The sequence below is a fragment of the Mastigoproctus giganteus genome, chromosome 7 (genome assembly GCF_048544385.1).
Source record: "Mastigoproctus giganteus isolate SK-2022 chromosome 7, ASM4854438v1, whole genome shotgun sequence".
NCBI classification, from domain to species: Eukaryota; Metazoa; Arthropoda; class Arachnida; order Uropygi; family Thelyphonidae; genus Mastigoproctus; species Mastigoproctus giganteus.
In genome coordinates this window covers 200872405-200894552 of record NC_143581.1, presented here as the reverse complement: position 1 = coordinate 200894552, position 22148 = coordinate 200872405, and the positions used below count along the sequence as shown (strand labels likewise).

At 34.4% G+C, this 22148-nt stretch overlaps 1 protein-coding gene across 1 annotated transcript; it reads right to left on the bottom strand.

Annotated features, from left to right (window-relative positions):
* Positions 1 to 1500: 1500 nt before the first annotated feature.
* Positions 1501 to 21659, bottom strand: LOC150083568 (uncharacterized). Its single transcript, XM_090378524.1, has 4 exons — positions 21562 to 21659; positions 14079 to 14878; positions 7334 to 7642; positions 1501 to 1687 (listed from the first exon to the last, which is right to left on the bottom strand). The coding sequence occupies exons 1-4, from the start codon at positions 21571 to 21573 to the stop codon at positions 1501 to 1503; spliced, it is 1308 nt and encodes a 435-aa protein (XP_090234650.1). The 5' UTR covers positions 21574 to 21659.
* Between the last annotated feature and the right edge of the window lie 489 nt (positions 21660 to 22148).

Genomic DNA, 22148 nt, shown 5'->3' with positions numbered 1-22148 from the left:
TCGAAAATGAACCCTGTGGAGCCTCTTTAGGATGCTGTGGAAAACTTTGTTCGAGCTTTGAATCCTCCATCCAGGAATGTAACGGTATTATGGACAGCGGTGCAGCAAGCGTGGATGGAAATACCTGTGGAACGCATTCGTGAACTAGTGGACTCAATGCCTCGCCGTGTGACTGCCCTTATCAGGGAGAAAGGTGGGCCTACCTGTTACTAGGTAAGTATCCTATGATTTCTGTCCACTTAGTGTAAACACACCCTTATATCTACAACTCCAAAATTTATATATCTGCTACATTTCAGGATGTTTATTAGATCTTATCTTTAGGTATTTTCCATCGAGACTAGCTTGCCTCTATTGTTTCTGTTACACATATTTGAACAGAAATAACTCACACAGTTCAATATATCTGTAGATATAACATAATATGTGCCAGAATGGAACAGAATGGAATATATTCAATTAACATGCTGAGGTAGTGCTCAAAAAGTTAAGGAACAAGATAAACAAGACGTTAGTGAAATATTAGTCTCAATCAATCTGTAATCGCAGAGTACCGTGCAACTTGAGTTAAAGAGAGGTCCGAATATGTGCTGATGTTCCATGGAAACATATCTTATATAAATCGTGTAATTTTCTTGGAGAGCAATGCAGGAGTGACATCGATGAATCGACAGGCCTTCTTCTATTTAGAGCACCCCGGGCATACTTTATTGCTCTCAGGTTTGAAGATCTAACTTCTCATTCAATTGGGCTATAGTATTTCCCTAAAGATATTGGTTCACCAGAAGAGCCCTGTGAAAACAGGCATAATCCTCCATTAAGATAAAAGTGTGACCTAATTACCCTGAAACTGGCAGTACATAAGATTCTTATCTCGACATCTTCCTGGGAGAAATAGTGATCAGTACGACCATTAATTGATTCCAGTTTACACCAATAAACAACTACTTCCGAACGTGCCTCTGCGATATTTGTAGGAGGAATGGAACGCACTTTAAACATATGCTAACGCTCCTTGTAATGAAAGATTGCACTATCAATCAGTACATCAAATTATTATTAGAGTTAATAATTTGTTAAACCTCTCGATATCACCACATCAATATTAGTATTACAGAGTGGCTGGCCATATTCAAATTATTTACACCCAAGACGGAATAGAAGAATCGATTGCAGAATTTTCGTGCGCCATACTCTACCTTAAATTTTAAGCATCATTTTGTTGTGTTTTGTGTATCTAGAATGAAAAACAGAACTGCTTTTTTGCACATACTTTGGATTAATATAATTTATTTTGAAGGTGTGTCAGCACAGCTGCTTGATTAGCGACAAAAAAAGGACCCATGACTATACACAACTATAAGCACAGCTTATATCTTACTGCTCAACAGTAAAAATATATGTACAATACATCAAGACAAAGTACTCAAGGTTTTTAAGTTTGGATGAATGAATACAAGAGTTCATGGAGTTCTAGACTTGTGGACCCTACAGTAATCATTATTTCTTGCTGGGTGGATGCAATCGACAAACGCATGCTGATGGGAATTTATAAAGCCTCATGAAAGGACAAGTCTCAGGTATCTCTGGATCGATGCTAATTAATAACTGGTAGCTGTATTTCTGCACACACTTTGATCTTTCGGAAGAACATTCGACCATTTTGGTACAGGCATCTCCCGGATTGCTGGAAAATAAAACTGAGTAAATCTTCATTTCATAATTAAAACTGATGATTTCCTTTGGGTTAGAGTTTGGCAAGGATTAAACATACCACTTACTTTTAATTGTTAAATTTTAATCTATATATCAAATAAAACAATCACAGAGCCTTAAAACTTATAAAATAAAACCGTTGTTTGGGAATAAACAAAAAAAAAAAAAATCGTATTTGAACCTGTAACAAAAATTTGTGATTTCCCCCTTAAAGTTATTTTCTACCTCCTCGGGGGTGCGACCACATTGCACTAATGTATAGGTCAGCGCAATAGTATCATTTAATTCGCAGTCATCTACCAAAATAGCTAAATTGGTATCGTTTTAATTATATCTCATATTGTGAATATCTTCACAACGAGTTTCCATGGTATTGCACTACCACGAATAAGTAACACTTCACCAGTGGTGAAGACTGACGTTGCTTATTCTCGGCGGATGCCACCACCCAGACGGTACTGTTCCTAAGAATAGGAACAGGTGCATGTATACTTGCGTGTACACCAATGCTAGGAGTTTGGTGAATAAATTTGATGAATTTGAGGTTTTGCTCAGAACATCAGAACATTAGATTTTGCTTTCTTAAAAAGGAATGACTCTGGGATCGGAGAATTCAACTGTTTGTTCGTCGTCGTCTTATTCTTTGTCGTTAAGATAAAAAGCTTGAAGTAGTAGACCTGAGTTAATTAACCAAGTCAGTCAAGTTCGTTTTGAAATGTCGCCTAAAGTAAAGCACTCTGCATCGATTGGAACTACAAGACCGTCAGAACCCTTCGTGATTTCGCTCACTAAGGTTGTGCAAGGTCCAGAATAGTTATTCAACATCCTTGTTGGAAAACTGCTAGCTTGGGGGATACAAGGACTAATAGATTAACAGTAGCCACTGGCAGAGGTGAAAGTGATTCTTGCACTTCTTCTGTTGAAATGAGCAGCAGGCTGGAAAGCAAGATGCAGGGTATTTCAGAGACTGCTGGGAGTCATCGCGGTACAAGTAAACACATGGGTTGCGTTAGGGTGGCTAAGAGGAAGAGCAGGTGCACGTATACTTGCGTATACACCAATGCTAGGAGTTTAGTAAATAAATTTGATGAATTTGAGGTATTGCTCAAAACATCAAAGGCAGATATTGTTGGGATATCAGAGACGTGGTGTCACACAGATATAAGGAATGCAGAACTGGAATTTGGGGAGTACAATGTCTACAGAAAAGATAGACAAGATAGGAAGGGAGGAGGGGTTATGCTATTAGTTAAGAAACACATAAAATCCAAGGAAGTGAAGCCAGTCGACATCGCTGGACAGTGCAGTGTCGAGTCAGTTTGGTGTGCCATAAGCATTGGGAGATCAAAATTGAGAGTAGGAGTGTGCTATAGGCCTAATGACTCTGGTGAGTATACAGAGAAATAGGGTGTACAGAGAAATAGAGTGGGCCAGTAAATCAGCGATTCTTATAATAGGGGATTTTAATTTCCCAGATATTGACTGACACACTAGCAAGGCTTTTGTGGATTTATTGGATGATTATTTTCTACATCAGCATTTTTACTTAGCTTCATTTTTTTTTTTTTTTTTTTTTTTTACTCGTGCTCTGTTCTGACAACTGGGATGTGGACTATCATTGGTGCCAGACAGCTCTCCCTTTTTTTTTTTTTTTTTTTTCATCACAGGGAATTTATTTTATTTTTCTTATTTTATTTAATTATTTATTTTCTTATTTTATTTATTTATTTATTATTATTTTTTAAAATTTTATATTTTATTATTTTTTATTTTTTTATTTTTTTATTATTATTTTTTTTATTTTATTTATTTATTTATTTTTATTTTATTTATTTATTTATTTTTATTTTATTTATTTATTTATTTATTTATTTATTTTATTTTATTTTATTTTATTTTTTTTTGTTTTTTTTTTGCACCACGGGAAATACATTTTGTTTCTGTTTTTAGTTTATTTAATTTTTATTTTATTTATTATTTTTTTCCCCTCTCTGGAGTGGGCCCCCAGAGAAATCTGGCCCACCTTTTGGCAACATCAGGTGGTTCAGAGTCTCGTATCGAGACAGTACGTGCTCCATTGGGACTGGCCCACCTTCCCGTGGTGTGGACGAGTACCCAGAATCATCTATCCAGGTGATTGATGCTTCTGGGTAGCCAAGAGGCCAGAACAGAACAACAGAAAATACACACAAACCGACGTCACACACACATCTGGCCCATTTGTAGTGATACTGTTCTTCACAGAGATACGAGGCGGAGTTGAACTCACGTTCTAGGAGCCGCCCTTTACAAAAACACATGTCCACATGTCTACATCAGCATGTTCGGGAGGCAACTAGAGGGAGTAATACTCTTGATCTGATTATCAGTAGTGATTCTTCACGCATTAAGAATCTGCAGATAAAGGAACCACTAGGTGGCAGTGATCACAGTGTGCTCAAGTGGGAGTTACTCAAAGAGGTAACTACCATCAGGGGTAAAGGGAAAGGTTTTTACTTTCTGAAAGGTGACTACGGTGGTCTGAGACAGTATTTAAATTCTATACAGTGGGACCAACTGATGATGTTACCAACAGCAAATTCAAAATGGGAAGCATTCAAAGAATTTATCTTGGAAGCTACTAGGCTTTACATACCAACTAAGAAATATTATTCAAGGTTTAGGCCTAAATGATGTCAGATGAACTAATGAGACATGTGACCAAGAAGAAAAATGCATGGGATAAATATAAATTAATGGGTGACATGGAAACCTATAATAAATATAAGCAGGTCTGTAACCAAGTCACAAAGGACATTAGGCAGGCAAAGGCAGATTATGAAAAATCCTTGGCAAAGGATGCAAAGAAAAACAGAAAAGAGTTCTTTAAAAAGTAAAGTGCAGCCATTATCAACCCACTGCAGGATGGAAGCCTCCTCAACAATTCATGTTGAGGGAAACAGACCATAATCTGCCACGCTGGTCCAGTGCGGGTTGGCAGATCGACTGTATTTAGCGGTCAAGGGCTTGAACCCCGGTCTACTAAAACAGCGTGTGCTACTGCACTCCCGCTCCTGACCACTCGGCTACGGAGGCCTTCTTTACCTATGTAAATTCTAGAAGGAAAGGGATGAATCAGATTGGTCAAATGGATATTGATGGTTCAACTGTTGATGATCCTGCTCAGGTGGCTAACAAACTAAATGAGTATTTTGCATCTACATTCACCCATAAGGTGTTGTTTAGGGAGGGGAATGCCAGAGGTGAGCTAAACTCTATCAGTGAGCTAGATGATTTTGTAATAACTGAAAGGAAAGTGGAGGAGAAATTGTTGAAGATAAACATAAAAAAGGCACCTGAGGTGGACGGGATCTATCCAGTTATATTAAAGGAGGCAGCAAAGAAGTAAGCAAACCCTTAGCCATAATTATTAGTTTCTTTGGATTCAGGGGAGGTATCCATGGGCTGGAGATGTACAAATGTGACCCCAATTCACAAAGGAGGATCAAAGGACAACACAAGTAATTATAGACCTGTGAGTTTAACTTCTGTTCCATGAAAATTAATGGTGGCACTGGTTAAAGAAGCACTGCAGGATCATGTAGACAAGACTTCAGTTATAGCTCGGACACAGCATGATTTTGTTAAGGGAAAGTCTTGCCTGACCAATTTGATTGGATACTATGATGTGGTCACAAAGGAACTGGATGCAGGGAATAACTTTGATATCATATATTTGGATCTTAGAAGGGCTTTTGATACTGTTGCACATGGAAGACTGCTGCACAAATTGGAGCAGTGTGGCATTGGAGGCAAATTGCTGCTATGGATAAAGGGATGGTTGAGTGGGAGAAGACAGAGAGTGGTAATCAATGGATGCTTCTCTTCGTGGTCTAAAGTTATTAATGGAGTCCCTCAGGGTTCAGTATTGGATCCATTGTTGTTTTCTGTATTTATAAATGATATTGATGATGATATATCAAGCTTAATGTCCAAGTTTGCAGACGATGGGAAGGTTGGCAGGGTTGTTAAGGACACTAATGACAGTACGCTGGTGCAACAGGATCTAGAAAAGTTGAGCAGATGGGCTGAGAGGTGGTAAATGAAGTTTAACATTGACAAATGTAAAGTGCTACATATCGGAAGCAGCAACACCACAGTGACGTATCAACTCTGTGGTACTACACTGGCAGTGGTAGAGAACGAAAAAGTCCTGGGGTGATTGTGCAGGCAGATATGAAGTTTTCTGAGCAGTGCAGACGAGCTGCAAGAGTAGCTCATAGTATCTTGTCAATGATATACAGGAATATTTCTAGCAGGGATAAGGAGGTGATTATCCCCTTGTAGAAGGCAATGGTCAGGCCACACCTTTAGTACTGTATACAGGTCTGGAGGCCTCATTTTAAGAAGGATGTAAAGCTGTTGGAACGAGTACAGAGAAGGGCAACATGATTAGTGAATGGAACAAAGGGTTGCTCTTACGAAGAAAGGCTTAAATTTTTGCAAATTACAGTGTCTGAAGACTAGGCACCAGCGAGGTGATCTGATTGAGGTGTATAAAGCCTTGAATGGTTTGAGCATGCTCAATGCTGATGGAATTCTTTCTCTTGCTAAGAATAATCATTTGACAGGGCATAAATTCAAATTGAGGAAAGACAGATGTAGGATAGTTCTGCGGAAGTTTGCCTTTAGCCAGCGGGTGGTTGGTTTGTGAAACAGACTTCCATCCTTTGTTGTGGAAGTTGATAGCCTAAATAAATTTAAGGCTGAGCTGGACAGGTATTTGGAACTAACGGAGGGGTGAAATGGAAGCGTGTTTTTTTTTTTGGCTGATGCTGCATAAGCCTCTACTAATGCTAAATCCTGTGGATGGATGAAGCTCACTTTCCCCTTGATCGATCTGTGACAGGTACAAATTGCCAAATCTGAGAGAGAAAAACCTTTCATGTCCACGTTCTGAATCACTCCACCAGTTAAAAGTTTTTTCTTTGAGCCCATTGACAACTGAGGGCATTTTGATACATGCATAATTAACAATACACGATATCATAGCTTATTACGAAAAATGAACCGTTGTATCATCGTAGTGTTATGCTCCGTACCGACAATAATGTCAAATAGCTCCTCTGAGAAACCTTCACTGAAAATCAGTCACTAATTTCCACTTCCCTGGCCTGAAAGATCAGCAGACCTAAATTACAATTTCCGTGTTAATCACTTAGTAGAAAATAATGGTACACACGTGGGTATTTTATCATCAATAAAGATTGCTGAAAAAAATTCCTTTGAGCTATTTTTCTAAATTAATCGCTTTGCGTCTCTCCTGGTGGTAAAAATTCGAGCTAAATTGTTATTGTTTAAAAATATCCCATTACAATGCAAATGAATAAATAAAATAAAAAAAAATTCTTTCGATGCGACCTAATATGCCTATGTAGTTTTCAAGTTTTAATTTTGTGTTATATTTCTAAATTAATCCCTTTTTGCACCTCCCTGTTGGTCAAATTTCAAGATAATTTTTTTATTGTTTAAAAACATCTAGCATATAAAAAAGTTTTTCTAAAAAAAAAATGATTTTGTTTTAAATCAGTATACTGTCTCATGGTACTTTGAAAACAGGTGACAGTGCAATACTCACCTGCATAACTCTAGATGAATCCTCTGGCGAATTTTATCTGTCTGAACGACAACATGCCAACGACCTTTTACATCCTGAGCAAAACTAGGAGTGATAAACAAATTCTGGACGTCGCAAGGAGATCCTCCCTTGTCCTCGTATTTAGCCCATGACCATGGATTCTGGTTCCCTCGTTCATAATTGGCCGAAATGTTTCTTATCAAAGAATAGGCAGAAATGTCTTCCATAGAATCAGGACTTTCTGGGATTTCGGCGTACATGCGGGTTACTAATTCTTCACAGGTGTCCACGATGGTATCGATCTCATCTCTAATGATACATATGTATATAAAGAAAAAGAGAAAACTGTATTTAAAACAAAATTAAAAATTTATTGGTAAATAACGGATATCAAAATCTAAACAAAAAACATAAACTGTTGAAGCCACGTGGTTGTAAGATTTGAATTGTCAAGTGTTTACTGCATATATATATTCTATAATCCACAACCTCTTAATTCGATAAGCATGGCAATTTGATAATAAAGTAAAAATAAATTGTAATTCATTTAATTGTGACGATCTAGTAATACAGTTGCATATAATAGCGTTTTCATATATATTTTCTTGTATTTTATTGTATATTTTGCCTATGTTTATTATTAAATGTATTTTAGACTACTGAAGAGCAACCGCGGTAATTGTTTTTCTTTTTTTTTTTTTGTGGAATATTAAAAGGGCAAATAGATGCAGTTATTTGTCCTTTTAATTATTAAGATAATTATTAGTTCCAGCATCAAATAAAATATTTTGCAGGTGGCGCCAGTGATCAACTGTCTTTCAAAATTAACATCACTGATTCCACCATGCAAATTTCACTATGAATTTACTGAGTTTCTAAATAGCATAAAAATATTTTATCGATAATATAAACAATTTTTAGGAAAATTTAATCATTAAAATAAAAACTTTAAATGTTTTTAAGGTATAAAAAAATTCTAAGTAATTTATTTAATTTTTTTTTCTCCTGGATATGCTATTTTGAATTTCCAGAAACATATTACGCATTAAACAAAAACCAGAACAGCCACATTTGTTTATTTATTTATTACAAGAAAAGGAAATAATAATTAATCAATTTAACTAACTGCTATAATTATAGCAGGTATATTATTATTATTATTATTATTATTATTATAATTAGCTTTATGGTGCAAGGAAGCCTGAGGCTTTTGCTGCACCAGCCAAAAAAAAAAAAATTTAGTTACCCCTGACACAGAGAGAGAGAGAGAGAGAGAGAGAGAGAGAGAGAGAGATAAATAATATGTGTTAATTAATATATAATTTATTAATTAATAGTTTAACAGTTATAATTATTAATTACAATGTAAACTTTACCTTTACAACGAGTTGCCTCGGTATTTTTTGCACTGCCTTCAATAAATGGCATCGCCAAAAGGTTAATCTACTATTTACTGTTCTTTCTAAGGTTTACCATTTTAAACTCTTCAAATCTGAGGACAACATTAAGTAATAATTATTATTAAATAAAAGAAATCGTTAATTAATTGAATTATTGATTAAACTAATAAAATTATACTTATATTACAATGTTACTTAAATTTAATTTTACTATAAAAATAAAATAAATAAAAAAAAGTAAATAGATTATAAAAATAAAATAGAATAATTATTAAATTAAATTTGGAGACATATATCTTCTTATTTTTTCGGCTATCAGGATTTAAAAGTGTTTGCTTATTATTTATTATTTGTTTATTATTCTAATTTTCAATAAATAATCATATTTATAATAATAGGACATAATAAACGTTCTACTAATAAGTTCTATTACGCTCTGGTAACCACATAGGTCAGAGAAGTTTAAATTAGATATTTTGACCAGATTATCTTCATTAATGGTATTTAGCATTCACGTGGCATCGAACTACGGTTAGTTCAGACCTACTGCTGCACTGTCGCGTTGACCAATGGACTACGTTAAGCTTTTCATGTGTATATACAAGGGTTCATAAAATTTCTGAGCAATTTCTTTCACGGATGCACCCGTGAAATTGAAATGCATAATTGCTGGCTAAAAGGGTTTTAGAAGCATCTATTAATCTAACGATCGCTAGACTAGATCAACTACAATAACTACTTTAGAGGGCCCCTTACAATCGATGTCATCGAGCACGAGCTAAAATCTAAATAGAGGAAAACGTAAATGTTAATAAAGTAAATAAGGGGTTTCGCTGTATTTTCTTTTTATGGTTTACTGGATTTATTTTTAAATTTCATTTAATTAAAAAAACTGCTGCTTTAAATGATAAGGATTCGCTGTAATAAATTTTCTACGTTAATATTTGCGTTAAGCGAGGCATCGTGTACTAACTTATTCATTCGTCCACATAGGACAAGAAGAGTTTGCAAGACCGAGACTATAAACGCATTATCGTATTTTATGGTATCGAACACGGGCCGGGCAGAGTGCTGTACTTAAAAGTCGACCACTTAGCTTCAGCCGTACCTTATAATTATACTTTGGGCTAATAAATGGAAAATGGAATTTCAATAATGCATTATTTCTAAACGTAGTGTGTCAGCACTTGCTAATGGCTGTCAAAATATAAATTGACAGAGACCAATACATTTTTACGGAACCTCTTTGATCTTTTACTTTGGAATTGGATATACAAAAAGGGTTGATGATTACCCAACCATCCAGATCGTTTTTAAAGCAGAGAAACATTATGGTTTTTCGATACTCGCAGAAAGAAAGAGCCGTAATTTTGAAAAACAATATTTCACAATGAGATTGGCTAACGAGGGTGACCAAGATGCATTATTGGTTATGGAACAATGGTTACTTTGGATAGAAGCGCTCTCTCCAAAATCAGATAGCAATGGTCATTCTACCTAACAGTCATTTCGTTACGTATAATTGATGACAGAAAATCGTGAAGGGGAATACAACACGTGTTTTAATATCCGGTAAGGCGTTTGTTATCTTAAAGTACCACGTTCATATTCTTTTTATAGTGTGGTCGAAACTCCCGAAAGCCAGTAATGACCCGAAGATATCTAAAAGCTCCAACAAATGGGGAAATGATAGCATCAACAGTTGATTGAAAGACATTGGAACTGACACATGAGACGGCGCACATACAAAAAAAGGACTCCTCTTATCTTGCGCTGAGCTGCAAAGACATTTGATTAAAAGGAATAAGGAAAGCACAAAAACTATTGAGGGTGGTTATCACTGTCAATATTCCAAGTTTAAGATGAACAAAAGCGAGCATTATCATTAAGAAAGACGTTTCTCTGGAGATGGTGCCTTCATAATAGAGATCCGACAATTTATGATGATAAGTTCAGCTCAGATTTATGCGTTTGGTACCAAGGATAGTAACCTGAATATGTCTCTTCTGAATGCGATAAATTTCTTTTATAGAGGCATTGTGCTCCTTTAGAATTACAGCCTATTTAAAAACGAAAGAAATAAAAAAACTTTTGTTGTTGAAATAATTTATAATTTTTGAATGGATAGGAGTAAATATTTTTGGTTTCGTCATTTTAAAGATTAATTGAAACACCTTTTTCTTTTCTTGTTTTTACTGTGCTGCATTGAGGAATTAATAGACTGCGCAACAATCGGTTGCAAAATGGCAACCACACAGGAGAAAGAGTATTTTAACAGGCTTCTATAAATTCAGGATTCAGGTTCGATACTCGCAACAATTTTTATAATTTTTATATGGTGGTAAAAATCCACCGAGTGTCCCCAACATCTTGGTGAGGGGGTTTCATGTGTGAAACTTGCTTTTATTTCCTCCGATATTTGTGTTGTTTGTAGTGGTTAGATTCCTTGACTGCAACCACTCACACCACTTGGTTTTATTTTATTATTCTTTCATGATGGGAGGTTACGTTAAGAATTGTGTATGAAAGTCTCTCATCTGCAAACACAACTGAAATCTCACCAGTAGTGATTTGAAACATATGACATGAGACAATTTATATTCTTAGAGACACCAGAGTACATGCCGTATGAGAGCTCAACTGAGATCTACTAAGCACAACCTCGATTGAAGAGGCCTTTAAAAACTCCTCCAGTATCAGATGGGATTCGAACTTTAGTAAGGACAAATAATATAAGGAACTTTTTCTAAATCGGCCAAAAAAAAATTATCTTCATGTCTTTTCTTAATTGTGCTCTCCAGACCTGAATATAATATTTCAAATGCTGTCTAACGATCGTATTGCATTAAGAGATAATGATGTCTTTCTCCCTACTAGCAAAGGCCCCATAAGTCATAAGGACATCCTGTGCCTTCCTAGCCGCCCATTTATACTACATGGAAAATTCCATGTCAGGCTGAATCGAAACCCCCAAATCTTTTTCAGTCCAAATCACTTTTAACTCCTCTTTTGGAGCTTATATGTAACCCCAAGATTTCCAGTCTCCAAATGCATGACCTTACACTCAGAAGCATTAAACCTCAGTTGCTATGTTTCGGAAAACATGTCTTTTGAAGCAACATGGCCTGACTCAAATTGTTAAGCATTTTTCCCGACATCAAGTCATCAGAAACTTTGACAGCTTCCCTTGGATACCCTCGTCAATATTCTTTATGAAAATTATAAATAGATGGGGATCCAACTCCTATCTTTTAGCCAGTTCGCAATCCAGCGTAGGATCCTACCAGTAATACTAATTTATTCCATTTTATACAGCATCCTCCCATGTGGGTTGTGATGGTGATTCAGATACACGTAATCCCTAAAATACAGCTAATGAAAATATTGGATTATATTGGATTATGGGATAACCATAATCCAGTCAGAAATTCATATGAATTACTAATACCGTGCTATATGAAGTAGAATTGATTAACTGCGAAGGAAAAGTTATTCACTGAAAGAAATTATTTAGGCCTGGAATCTGCGTTGCATAACCACAGACGAAAATAGATTGAAGAAAGATTTACAGTGATCGAACTGGTATTGAATTCGGCGACTAATGAAACCCTTCAACTTCGACAAAACTTTCCAGTTTGTTATTTTATTTATATAAAAAACTGTTTGTGATTACAATCTTAGAACGCTCATTAAACTGTATGTTTTGGTCGCTTAGATTCTAAAAGATAAAACCGATCAAGTTCAGTTCACAAGATCTCAGCCCTCAGCAAGTGTAGATGGAAGGTAAAATATAAATCGTACCACGTGTTTGTTTTTAATTATTATTTGAAAGATGTGGACCACGTGGGTCAAAGTCGTGACACAGTTTTAACGCTAATCTAGATCAACAACTAACCTCTTTGTGGTTGTAATCAGGCGTAGTGCAAAGTAATAACAAACATATTGTTTATGCCACACGCAAATACCATAAAACTAGAAGCTAATTATAAACTTAGCTTGCTATTTATATTTAATTAGGTTTATGCTAACCAATATAATAATGACACAAGTATAATAATTAAGTCACTAAAAAATCTGAATCATTGTTCTAAAACCTTGAAAAACTAAGGCATTGGAATTAAAAATAATACTAATTAATATTATTTATTAAATTTAAACCAAATAGTGATCACCCTTCTCAACAGAAATGTCTATAAAGGTGCAGTATACAAGTAAGTCAATTAAAAATCGTAATTCATAGTAAGTCAGGTAAAATTATGAGGAAGTCGACTAAAAGTCAGTTAAAATTCATAGATTAAAAGACAGTTAAAATTCATGATTAATAGAAAACCGATTAAAAATCAGTAAAAATTCATGATTCATAAAAAGTCAGAACTCAATTAAAATTCATAGATTAAAAGTCAGTTAAATTCACGATTCATAGTAAGTAAATTAAAAGCAAAGTTCATATTAAGTTAAAACTGATGATTCATAGCAAGTCGACTAAAATCATAGTTCACATTAATCAATTAAAAATCACGATTCAATGAAAGGGGATTAAAAATCAGTTACATCTATGATTTATAGTAAGTCAATTAGAATCATAATTCATATTAAGTTATGAATCTAGTTATGAATATAAAAATCACGATTCATAGAATGTCGACTAAAAGTCAATTAAAATTCACGATTCATAGAAAGCCAATTAAAGGTCAGTTAAATTCATGATTCATGTAAAGTCGGTTAAAATTCATAGATTAAAATTCAGTTAAAACGCATGATTCATGGTAATTCAATTAAAATCATAATTCATATTAAATAAATTAAAAATCACAATTCATACATGTGTTAACTTAAAAGTTCATCTTATTATTACAAAGTAGTCCGTTTTAATTAGTGGAGACTAACATTATAAAATTAGGGGAGCCTTTAAGGACGTACTTCAACTGGTGTGCACCACTGGTTCCAGATGCCTTGTGAGAAAGTATCTTTGTGCAGTTTTAACATTTTTAATTCTTAATTAATAAGTCCCTAGTGTTTATATTAAATTACAGTTTTATTCTCCTAAAAATGAACGAGGATGTCTTGTAAAAACACACAAAAGGTACATCCATTATTATTAATAAAATTTAGTATTTAGTATTGTTAGTACGTCCTTTAGTGCCACCAGTCAAAATTATGTCTCGTAAACTAATTTAGCACATATTAATCCAATAGTTTTACATAATCAAATATTGTAGTAAAATGAATAAAATGTTGATGACAAAGGTCAGCAATAAATTTGTGGAAACGTATAATACCCTACAGTGCAGTTGATAAGTCTGGATAATACAATCATTAGTACATTAAATCATCAGTATTCTTACCTTGGGTAATGTTGACCTAAATCGCACCATCCAAGATTATTGTTACCTCCACAGTAGAGTCCAGTGGAAGGAACCGTATTAGACGACGTAATGACAACATCTTGAATTAATTTTCTGCCGTGTTTATCAACTCTGTCTGTCTCCTTCCGTGGGGCTGGCTGTTCAACAGCACGAGGAGTTTCTATTAAGTTCACAGGTTGAAGAGGAGCTGATGTCACCGGACTGATCTTTCGAAAAGGCGTTGTAGAAGACACTGGAACGAATCCGTACTGAAATTTGGGCGTCTGGAAATGAGGTACGGAATGGGAAGATGGAACTGGGTTTATTTTTGGTCTAGGAAGGGGATGTCGATGTCTCACAGAGCGGACTGGAAACTTTGCTGAGCGAGCAGGGAGTGGACCTTGGTCAGAAGGAGCGGGTAGATGACGGCGAAATGCCGAATATTGAGTACCGGGGACTGATGGTTGGTGTGGAACAAACTGTGGCTTTTGGAATCGATCGGCAGCGACTGGGAAACCATAGAACGGGACTTCTCGCTGGAACTGTGGATGGAATTGTAGATGTGAACTGGGAGGTCCCGGAGGTGGAATTGCCGAGTAAAATGGGTGACGTCCCGCTGTTTTCTGATGCAAGCGATGCTGTGAAGAATTCACGAGTCCGACATTGGCCAAAGCAGCTCGGATGATTGGTGGAGCGTTTCTATAAATATCAGCCACTAATTCAGGTGGAGCTTCCCCTGCAGAGATCAGTTTGGACGTTGCTATGGTTACTGCATAGGTTAGAAAACCGAACAGTTTTAACTGAAAAAAAAAATAAATAAATAACAAATTTAATAAATCATAAATTCTTTATTGAACTACAGTATATAAACTAATTTTAAGATTTATCATTTTTTTTTTCAGGTTTTTCTAATTTTAGGAATTCTCCAGTTATTTTTAAACACTGTAGTTTTTTTTAACTACCGTATTTAAAAATAAGTGCATGATTCTCATTTGATGATTTTTTATTAAAAAATTTGCATTAAAAATTTTATTTTAAATTTTAAAGCATTTAATTTATACATTTTTTTTAATATTAAAAATCTTAATTTCTAGTTATGAAATCTAGAGGTTTCTTAAATTGGAGGAAAATTAAGAGAAAATTTATCAAAACACCTTTTTTTTGTATACTAAATACAAAACAGACAGTGTTCACGTGATTATATGGTGACGTCACGATAACACAATTCGAAAACGTAAACTATTAATTTTTTATCTTTGATGGAAACTAGGAGCATTGGCTGCTTAAGAAAGATTAATTATGTCATTAATAATAAAATTATATGCTTTTAATTTGATGATAACCTTCCTAATATTATTAATTATTAAATGAGTGATTGGTCTCGCTATTATACAGCATGTATGTATTTTCCTAAATTAAAAATAAAATTTCCTAAATTTCCTAAATTAAAAATTAGCAAAATATTAACTGAAGACTCAATTTTATGGGTAGTTTTCTTACTAGAATAGGTTTATGTTGTGTGTGTGTATACAGGACGGAAAAAGTTATGGGAACTCTTTTAAAAATCTATTAGGACTCGAAGAGGAAAATATTTTATTTATTTATTACCAAGATTTTGATAAAGGATAATATTTCTTTTAAACTAAGGCAGATGGCGCTAGTTGTTCCTATCCAACTACAGTAGTATGAACCGATCATCACGACGCACTAGTCCTCTTTTTCTGTTTCTTTCTGTATGTCTCTCTGTCTGCTTCTGTTTCTCTCTCACATAAACTCTATCTATCTCTCTTTCTTTCTTTCTTTACGTCTAAAAATCGATCTTTCTATCTAAAAATCGAAACGTAGCTTAAATCAGTGATTGAGAACTATTTCGCATTAAAACCAGTTTTAAGAGAGAGAGAGAGAGAGAGAGAGAGAGGGGGGTGATATATGAAAGCAGATTGACTTGTCAGTACAAGTGTTTAATCGCTGAAGGTGAAGTTAGCTGGTGCGCCACTGGCAGTTGTTGATTCGGGATAACTTCCGAATGATGAGAATAGGACCAGCTCCTTCTCAAGGAGAAGTAAGCTTCAAGATGGACAACTGCTGGTGTAGGATTCGAGTGTGATATAGGAGTGAGTGTAGTCTAGGGTTCGAGAAGATCTCACTGGTCAGTGCCAGTATGATAATCCAGGCAGAATGAATCCTGGAGAATGTGATACTCCAGGACTGGTTTGTTCTCTTTAAATATTTCATCCAGGAGGATGGAAGGTTTAAAGAGAACAAACCAGTAATGCAAGTCATTCCTTCATGGACCTTTGGGTCTCTCTCTCTCTCTCTCTCTCGGTATATCTATCTTTCTTTATATTTCTCCCTCTTTCTCTATCTGTTTCTCTCGATCTTTCTCTTTTTCTGTTTCTTTTTCTCTGTATCTCTTGTCTTTTTTTTTTTTTGTTTCTCTCTCGCATACAGACTCTCTCTCTCTACCTTTCTTTCTTTTCTCCCTCCCTCTTTCGCTCTCTTTCTGTCTGTTTATTTATTTCTCTCCCTCTTTCTCACTCTCTCTCGCTTTTTATTTCGGTCTCTCTTTCTTTCGGCTTTTCTTTTCTTTTTTTCCCCTCTATCTGTTTCTCTCCCTCTTTCCCTGTCTTTTTATTTCGGTCTATCTTGTCTTTCTTTCTATTTATCACTCTTTTCCTATCTGTTTCTCTCTCTCTCTCTGTTTATGTTTATTTCTTTCTCTGTCTCTCTCGCTTTTATTTCGGTCTGTCTTTCTCTCTTTCTTTTTTCTCTATCTCTTTCTCCCACTCTTTCTCTGCCTCTCTTTTATCTGTCTGTCTTTCTCGCTCTATGTTTCTTTCGGTCTAACTTTCTTTCTTTCTCTCCTTCTCTCTTTATCATTCAGTCTATCTTTCTTGCCTCTCTCACTCTTTTCCTTTTTCACTTTGTTTTTCTCCCATTACTGTTTTTTTTTACCTGTTTCTCTCTCACTCTCTTATTCGCTACAAATTTTAAATGATAAAAGTTGTTTCATTAATCATATGTTTATTATTACTATTAATAATTAGATAATTTTAGTAATAAGAGACTGCTTAATAGATGAAACTGGACTGCTTAATAGATGAAAACTGGAGCAATTAAAAGAACGAAGTCCAGTTACTTCTAAAATTATTTAACTCAACATCCATCGACATTAGTTAATGCCAGTGGTCAACTCCTCTCAAAGGCTGAAACAGGAACAGAGCAAGGAGACAATTCATCAATCGGGAAGAATTATCTGAAAAGCAGAAGAAACAACAAACTGAAAACACAATAAAAGAGAAATGTGAAAGAAGAAATAAATTCCCGATGATCCTGGCACTTTGCCAAAATAAATATTTATTTAAGCCAAAACTTTAGTTAAAATCGGTACTAGTGAAGAGCAAAAAAAAAAATTAATTTAAAAATAATAAAATAAATAAATAAATAATAATAATAATTTCCCTAAATTCCAAAAGAAAAATTTTAAAAGTTAATTTTAAAAATTTTAATTGATTTTTTTTTTTATTTCAGATTACCAAATAACGGACAGAATTTTTAAGAGATTGGTAAATTTTGATTAAATTAATCCACACAAAAGTTATTTAAATTTTTACCAATGATAAGTACATTCTAAAAACCCAACTGGTTTTAATACCTTCATTTAAACGAACTCCTTTTAAACAAAAATCGATAACAAAGTATCCGATGAGGGATCACTAAAACTCAAAACAGGATGTCATAAACGTCTCAGATTAACTTGCGCAAACATTTGCTTGAAATTAGTGCAATGTCAGTGCAACCTTTGATCAAGGCGAAGTTCGAATAAACGTATATTAAAAGAAGAAAGAAAACAACAGGCGGTGGAAAGAAAAAAACATTTTCAAGGTGCGGATGTAAGAAAAGAGAGAGACCTAGAAAACCCCCTCAGTTTATTCACCTTGCTGCCCACTCGTGTTCCTTTACAACCTGGGTGACCTGTTTTCCTTTCATCAGCTGTAATGACGTTTTCCCTCAGAAATGAGGTCATCAATGTTACGCTTACAAAGTTAGTGGGACGAAGGTCTAGGATGAACTGGTACGTGACATTAGATTTGAAAAGCCATGGGAACAGTACTATTGTCTGCTATTTCCTTCTAACAATCTCTATTTCTCTCTCTCTCTCTGTAGTATATATACTTTCATTTATTTTTATTTCCTTCTTGAGGTATACAGAAAGGCTCTTTTGACAAACGATTTACAACATTAAAGAGGAAAGCCATCAACTTCATTTGAGAAATTAAAGACTCCTTTGCCCCACCCATTAGACAGTACCGCTTTCAGATATTTTTCAGCCCTGGACAATGGTACATTCTAGGCTGTCCCCTTTTGAACTACATTATGGAAGTTACAAAAGCCCGGGAGACAGTATACAAGGCTGGCCCTAACTCGCTCTTGATCCTTTTCGATTTTTTAACCATTTCTGAATGGACGATATTTTAAAATATTTATCAAAAGCTCCAAATGTGTTTTTTTTTTTTTTTTTTTTTTCTCAAAAAGAAAGAATCAGACTGCAGTGCTCATTTTCTTTTCTTAACTATCCTTTTCTTTTTTAAACTAAAAATTGTGGACATACAACTGAAAATTGGGAATAAAAAATTTCGTCGAAGCAGCTTTAGATTGGATTCTCGAGATGTCCTGATATGAAAACTTCTACATCACACTGATTAAAGAAATGAAATTAAAAGAAAAATTCTTAAGTCAGGGAGTTTCTAAACTGTGGAGTTAATAAAAGTACATATCAGTAATTTTAAACAGAGAGAAAAATAAATCATTTCAGGAAAAAAGCTTTATTTTTCCTGAAATTCCTAATTAATTCCTAATCTCGTTATTAAATTTTATTTTAATAACCAGATTAGGAATTAATTAGATATTATTAAAAATTTTAAAACACGATGTGTGTTTTACCTTATATTTATAAAATAATAATTATTAATTCCGTTGAAAATTACAAAAAAATTAAGGAAAGCACTTGGTGGAGAAATCAAAGCATTGGGGCTCAGACACATAGTGGGGAAACCAGCCTAAGGTGTAAACGAATACATCAGAGACTTATAGTAAACAAAAAACAGAGTAAACAAAGAAATTTGAATACTTATAAAATTGAAGATTTAGGCGAACAGGAAATGGCAGCCAATTTACAGTAACAGTTCTCATTGGACAATTTTTAAGGAATAATGAGGAGTTAGGATATTTGAAAGAGATATGCAAATTTACCACAAAAAGTTCAGTGGGGAACTGAGTTAGTGTATGGAACGGGGTTGAGCTTTCATTTTGAAGTGAAAATTTGTAGTAAAGCATGCATGTAGTGCTTAATAGTGAAAAGTAAGTTAATAGGAGTTGTTAATAGTAAATTTAAAAATTTATGTGATATCATACAGTGAGTAAGGTGAAATTAAAAATGCAGATTAAGAGAATAATAATAATAAAAGATTATGATGACAAAAGGTAGTCGATGACTAGAATCGTTCAGTGATCAATGAATTTAAATAATAAATGAAAAGGTAAAGGGTATTTGCAAAATCAATATACAAAGAGGCTAATAAAGAAAGCATCTTCATATAACGAGAGTTGTATTTCAGCGATGTTTGCAAGTCCAAAAAAAAACAAAAAAAACCCCACTGATATGGACCGAATGTTGAGGACTGGGGCCAGACAAGATAGTAGCCATTGATCACCACATAACAGATATACTAATTCAACTGAAAATTGTTAGAGAATCGCTAAAAGGTGAGTGCTCCAGTAGTTTAGTCTAATCGCTAGTTAGACTACACTTCTGGAGCACCTGGACAAAAAAGTTTCTCTGAATTAGATGGAAGAAGGGATCTGCAGACGCTGTGAAAAAAAGGAAATTAAGCCCCCAGAACGGTCATTAACAAAGCAGCTTAGTGAAGGAATTAAGATAATCATAGAAGAGAATAGGCTAATGTATAAGAGAGTGAATTCATTAAGAAGATTGTATCATTTATTGGTTGGCTAGATTTTTTAGATTGCAGTTAACATGAAAAATGCGTTAGAAAGACTTTTCGAATTAATTGGTAAAGAGTGAAGGTAATATAAATGCTAAAAATAAATATGAAAGTAAGATAAGTTGAAAATAAAAGAAAATAATAATTGGGAAGTGCTTTAATTATACTGAATAAAAGAGGTAATTCAGTTGAAGAGCTTTAATTGAATGATAAGATGCCTCCTTTGGTTATAGGTATTATACACGTATTGGATGGCAGGTTTATGAATTTGGTAAGATAGGTATTATGAATTTCAGGTTTATGAATAATATATATGATGTGTTTAGATAGGAGTATTTATTAATAGATAGGAGTGTTTATTAAGAGAATTTTAAATAAATGAATGAAGTGATTAATTATTGGAAGTTTAAATTAATCCTTTATTAGTAAAGGTACCAATTTATATATAAAGGTACTAATTTATGTGTATATATGTATGACTACTTCGTTGTATAATAAATGTTTTATTGTTCTATGTATGTGTGTGTCAGCCTCAACTGCTCATGAGATACACACAATTCTGCCAAATTAATATATTTTTAATGAGAATTAACATAGCAGCTTGTATTGAGGCATTAGTGCTTTAAGGGGAGTTGTTGTTTCAAAAGAAAAACAATTGTCAGAGAACAATGCTAAAGTAACGGGTGTATATAGAGATACTAATACAAAGTAAATGGAAAGAAGATAAATAGGAAATTTTCAAAAGAATATATAAAAATTTGAAGAATAATAATAAACATATAAAAAAGTATTCTCTCTTCACTTAAACTCCCTACAAAACCTAATTTCGAAAATAAAATATATTGCGAAAACTTCTTTTACCAATATGGCCAAAGAAGTCTTCAAAATGCTTTAAAATACAAAAAATCCACTTAAAGAGCATCTGTTTAACAAGTTTGCATTTATCAACGATAGTGGCGCCCTCTTTCATTTATAACATCGATATTAATTAATATTTTTAAAATCCCAGCAGATTGTTTCGAAAATTTATTCTCGTTTAAAGCGACAATTACAATTTATAAAATATAAATTATCAATAAATATAGAAATAAACCTAAATAAAAATAATAAGTATATAATAAATATAAATGATTAATATATACATAAAGCGAGAAATGCTTGCTTTTTACTTAAATCCTGTCGTAAGTAATCGATAATATTCCCCATCACTGTAAATTTCTCATTCATTGATGAAAAGTCGGGTTGTAAAGAACACAAGTAGATTAAATTCTATGTGAAAACTAACACCTTGTTAAATTAAACTTCTGATCAACTTCTGGTATTATATAAAACTATATTACCATCACTTCTTTTTAGAAATGTTGGATTTTTATATACAAGTATTATCGGTTTCGCTGTTGGAGTAACGTTGCTACAAGAACATAAGGTACCCGTTCTATTAATGTATACAATTGTTGAAATGCAGATGGTGTACTTACGATAGGAATCATGTCTAGCTATCCGGCTGTTGTCCTTCTCTTACGATAACTGACCACCAACACCACAATCGTTCCGAAACTGCGATAGGTCCGTGACCCAGAGACGCTGATTAACAAACAACGTGTCTGCTTCTCTACGCTTCTGTGATTTTTTCTACATCCCTGACCTTCATATTGCTAGCAGACCAGTCTCGCAACCTCCCCCATCTGTCTTTAAATTTCCCGAGGCTGTCAGCAGAGGAGGAATATACTGTGAATACAAAGGTGGTTGACAGAGTGGCGTGGCTAGTTTGTCGAGCTATAACAAGCTCCCCTTTCCGTCCAGTGTCCTTCTCTCTCTCTCTATTTTCTCCCCTCCCCTCTATTTCCCCCCATGCGCTGTTCGTAGAACCAGGATGTGACCCACTATCGTACGAAGAAGATGATCAGTTCCGGGTTCTGACTCCAACACTATTACGGGAACTACCTGACTGCTGAATGTCAGAACCGAAAGAGGGCGTTAGTAGCCACAGGCATTAACTTGATTTTATTTATGGAAAAACAAACTGGGTGCTCATTTTCGAGTGGAAATCGCTAACTAGACCGGA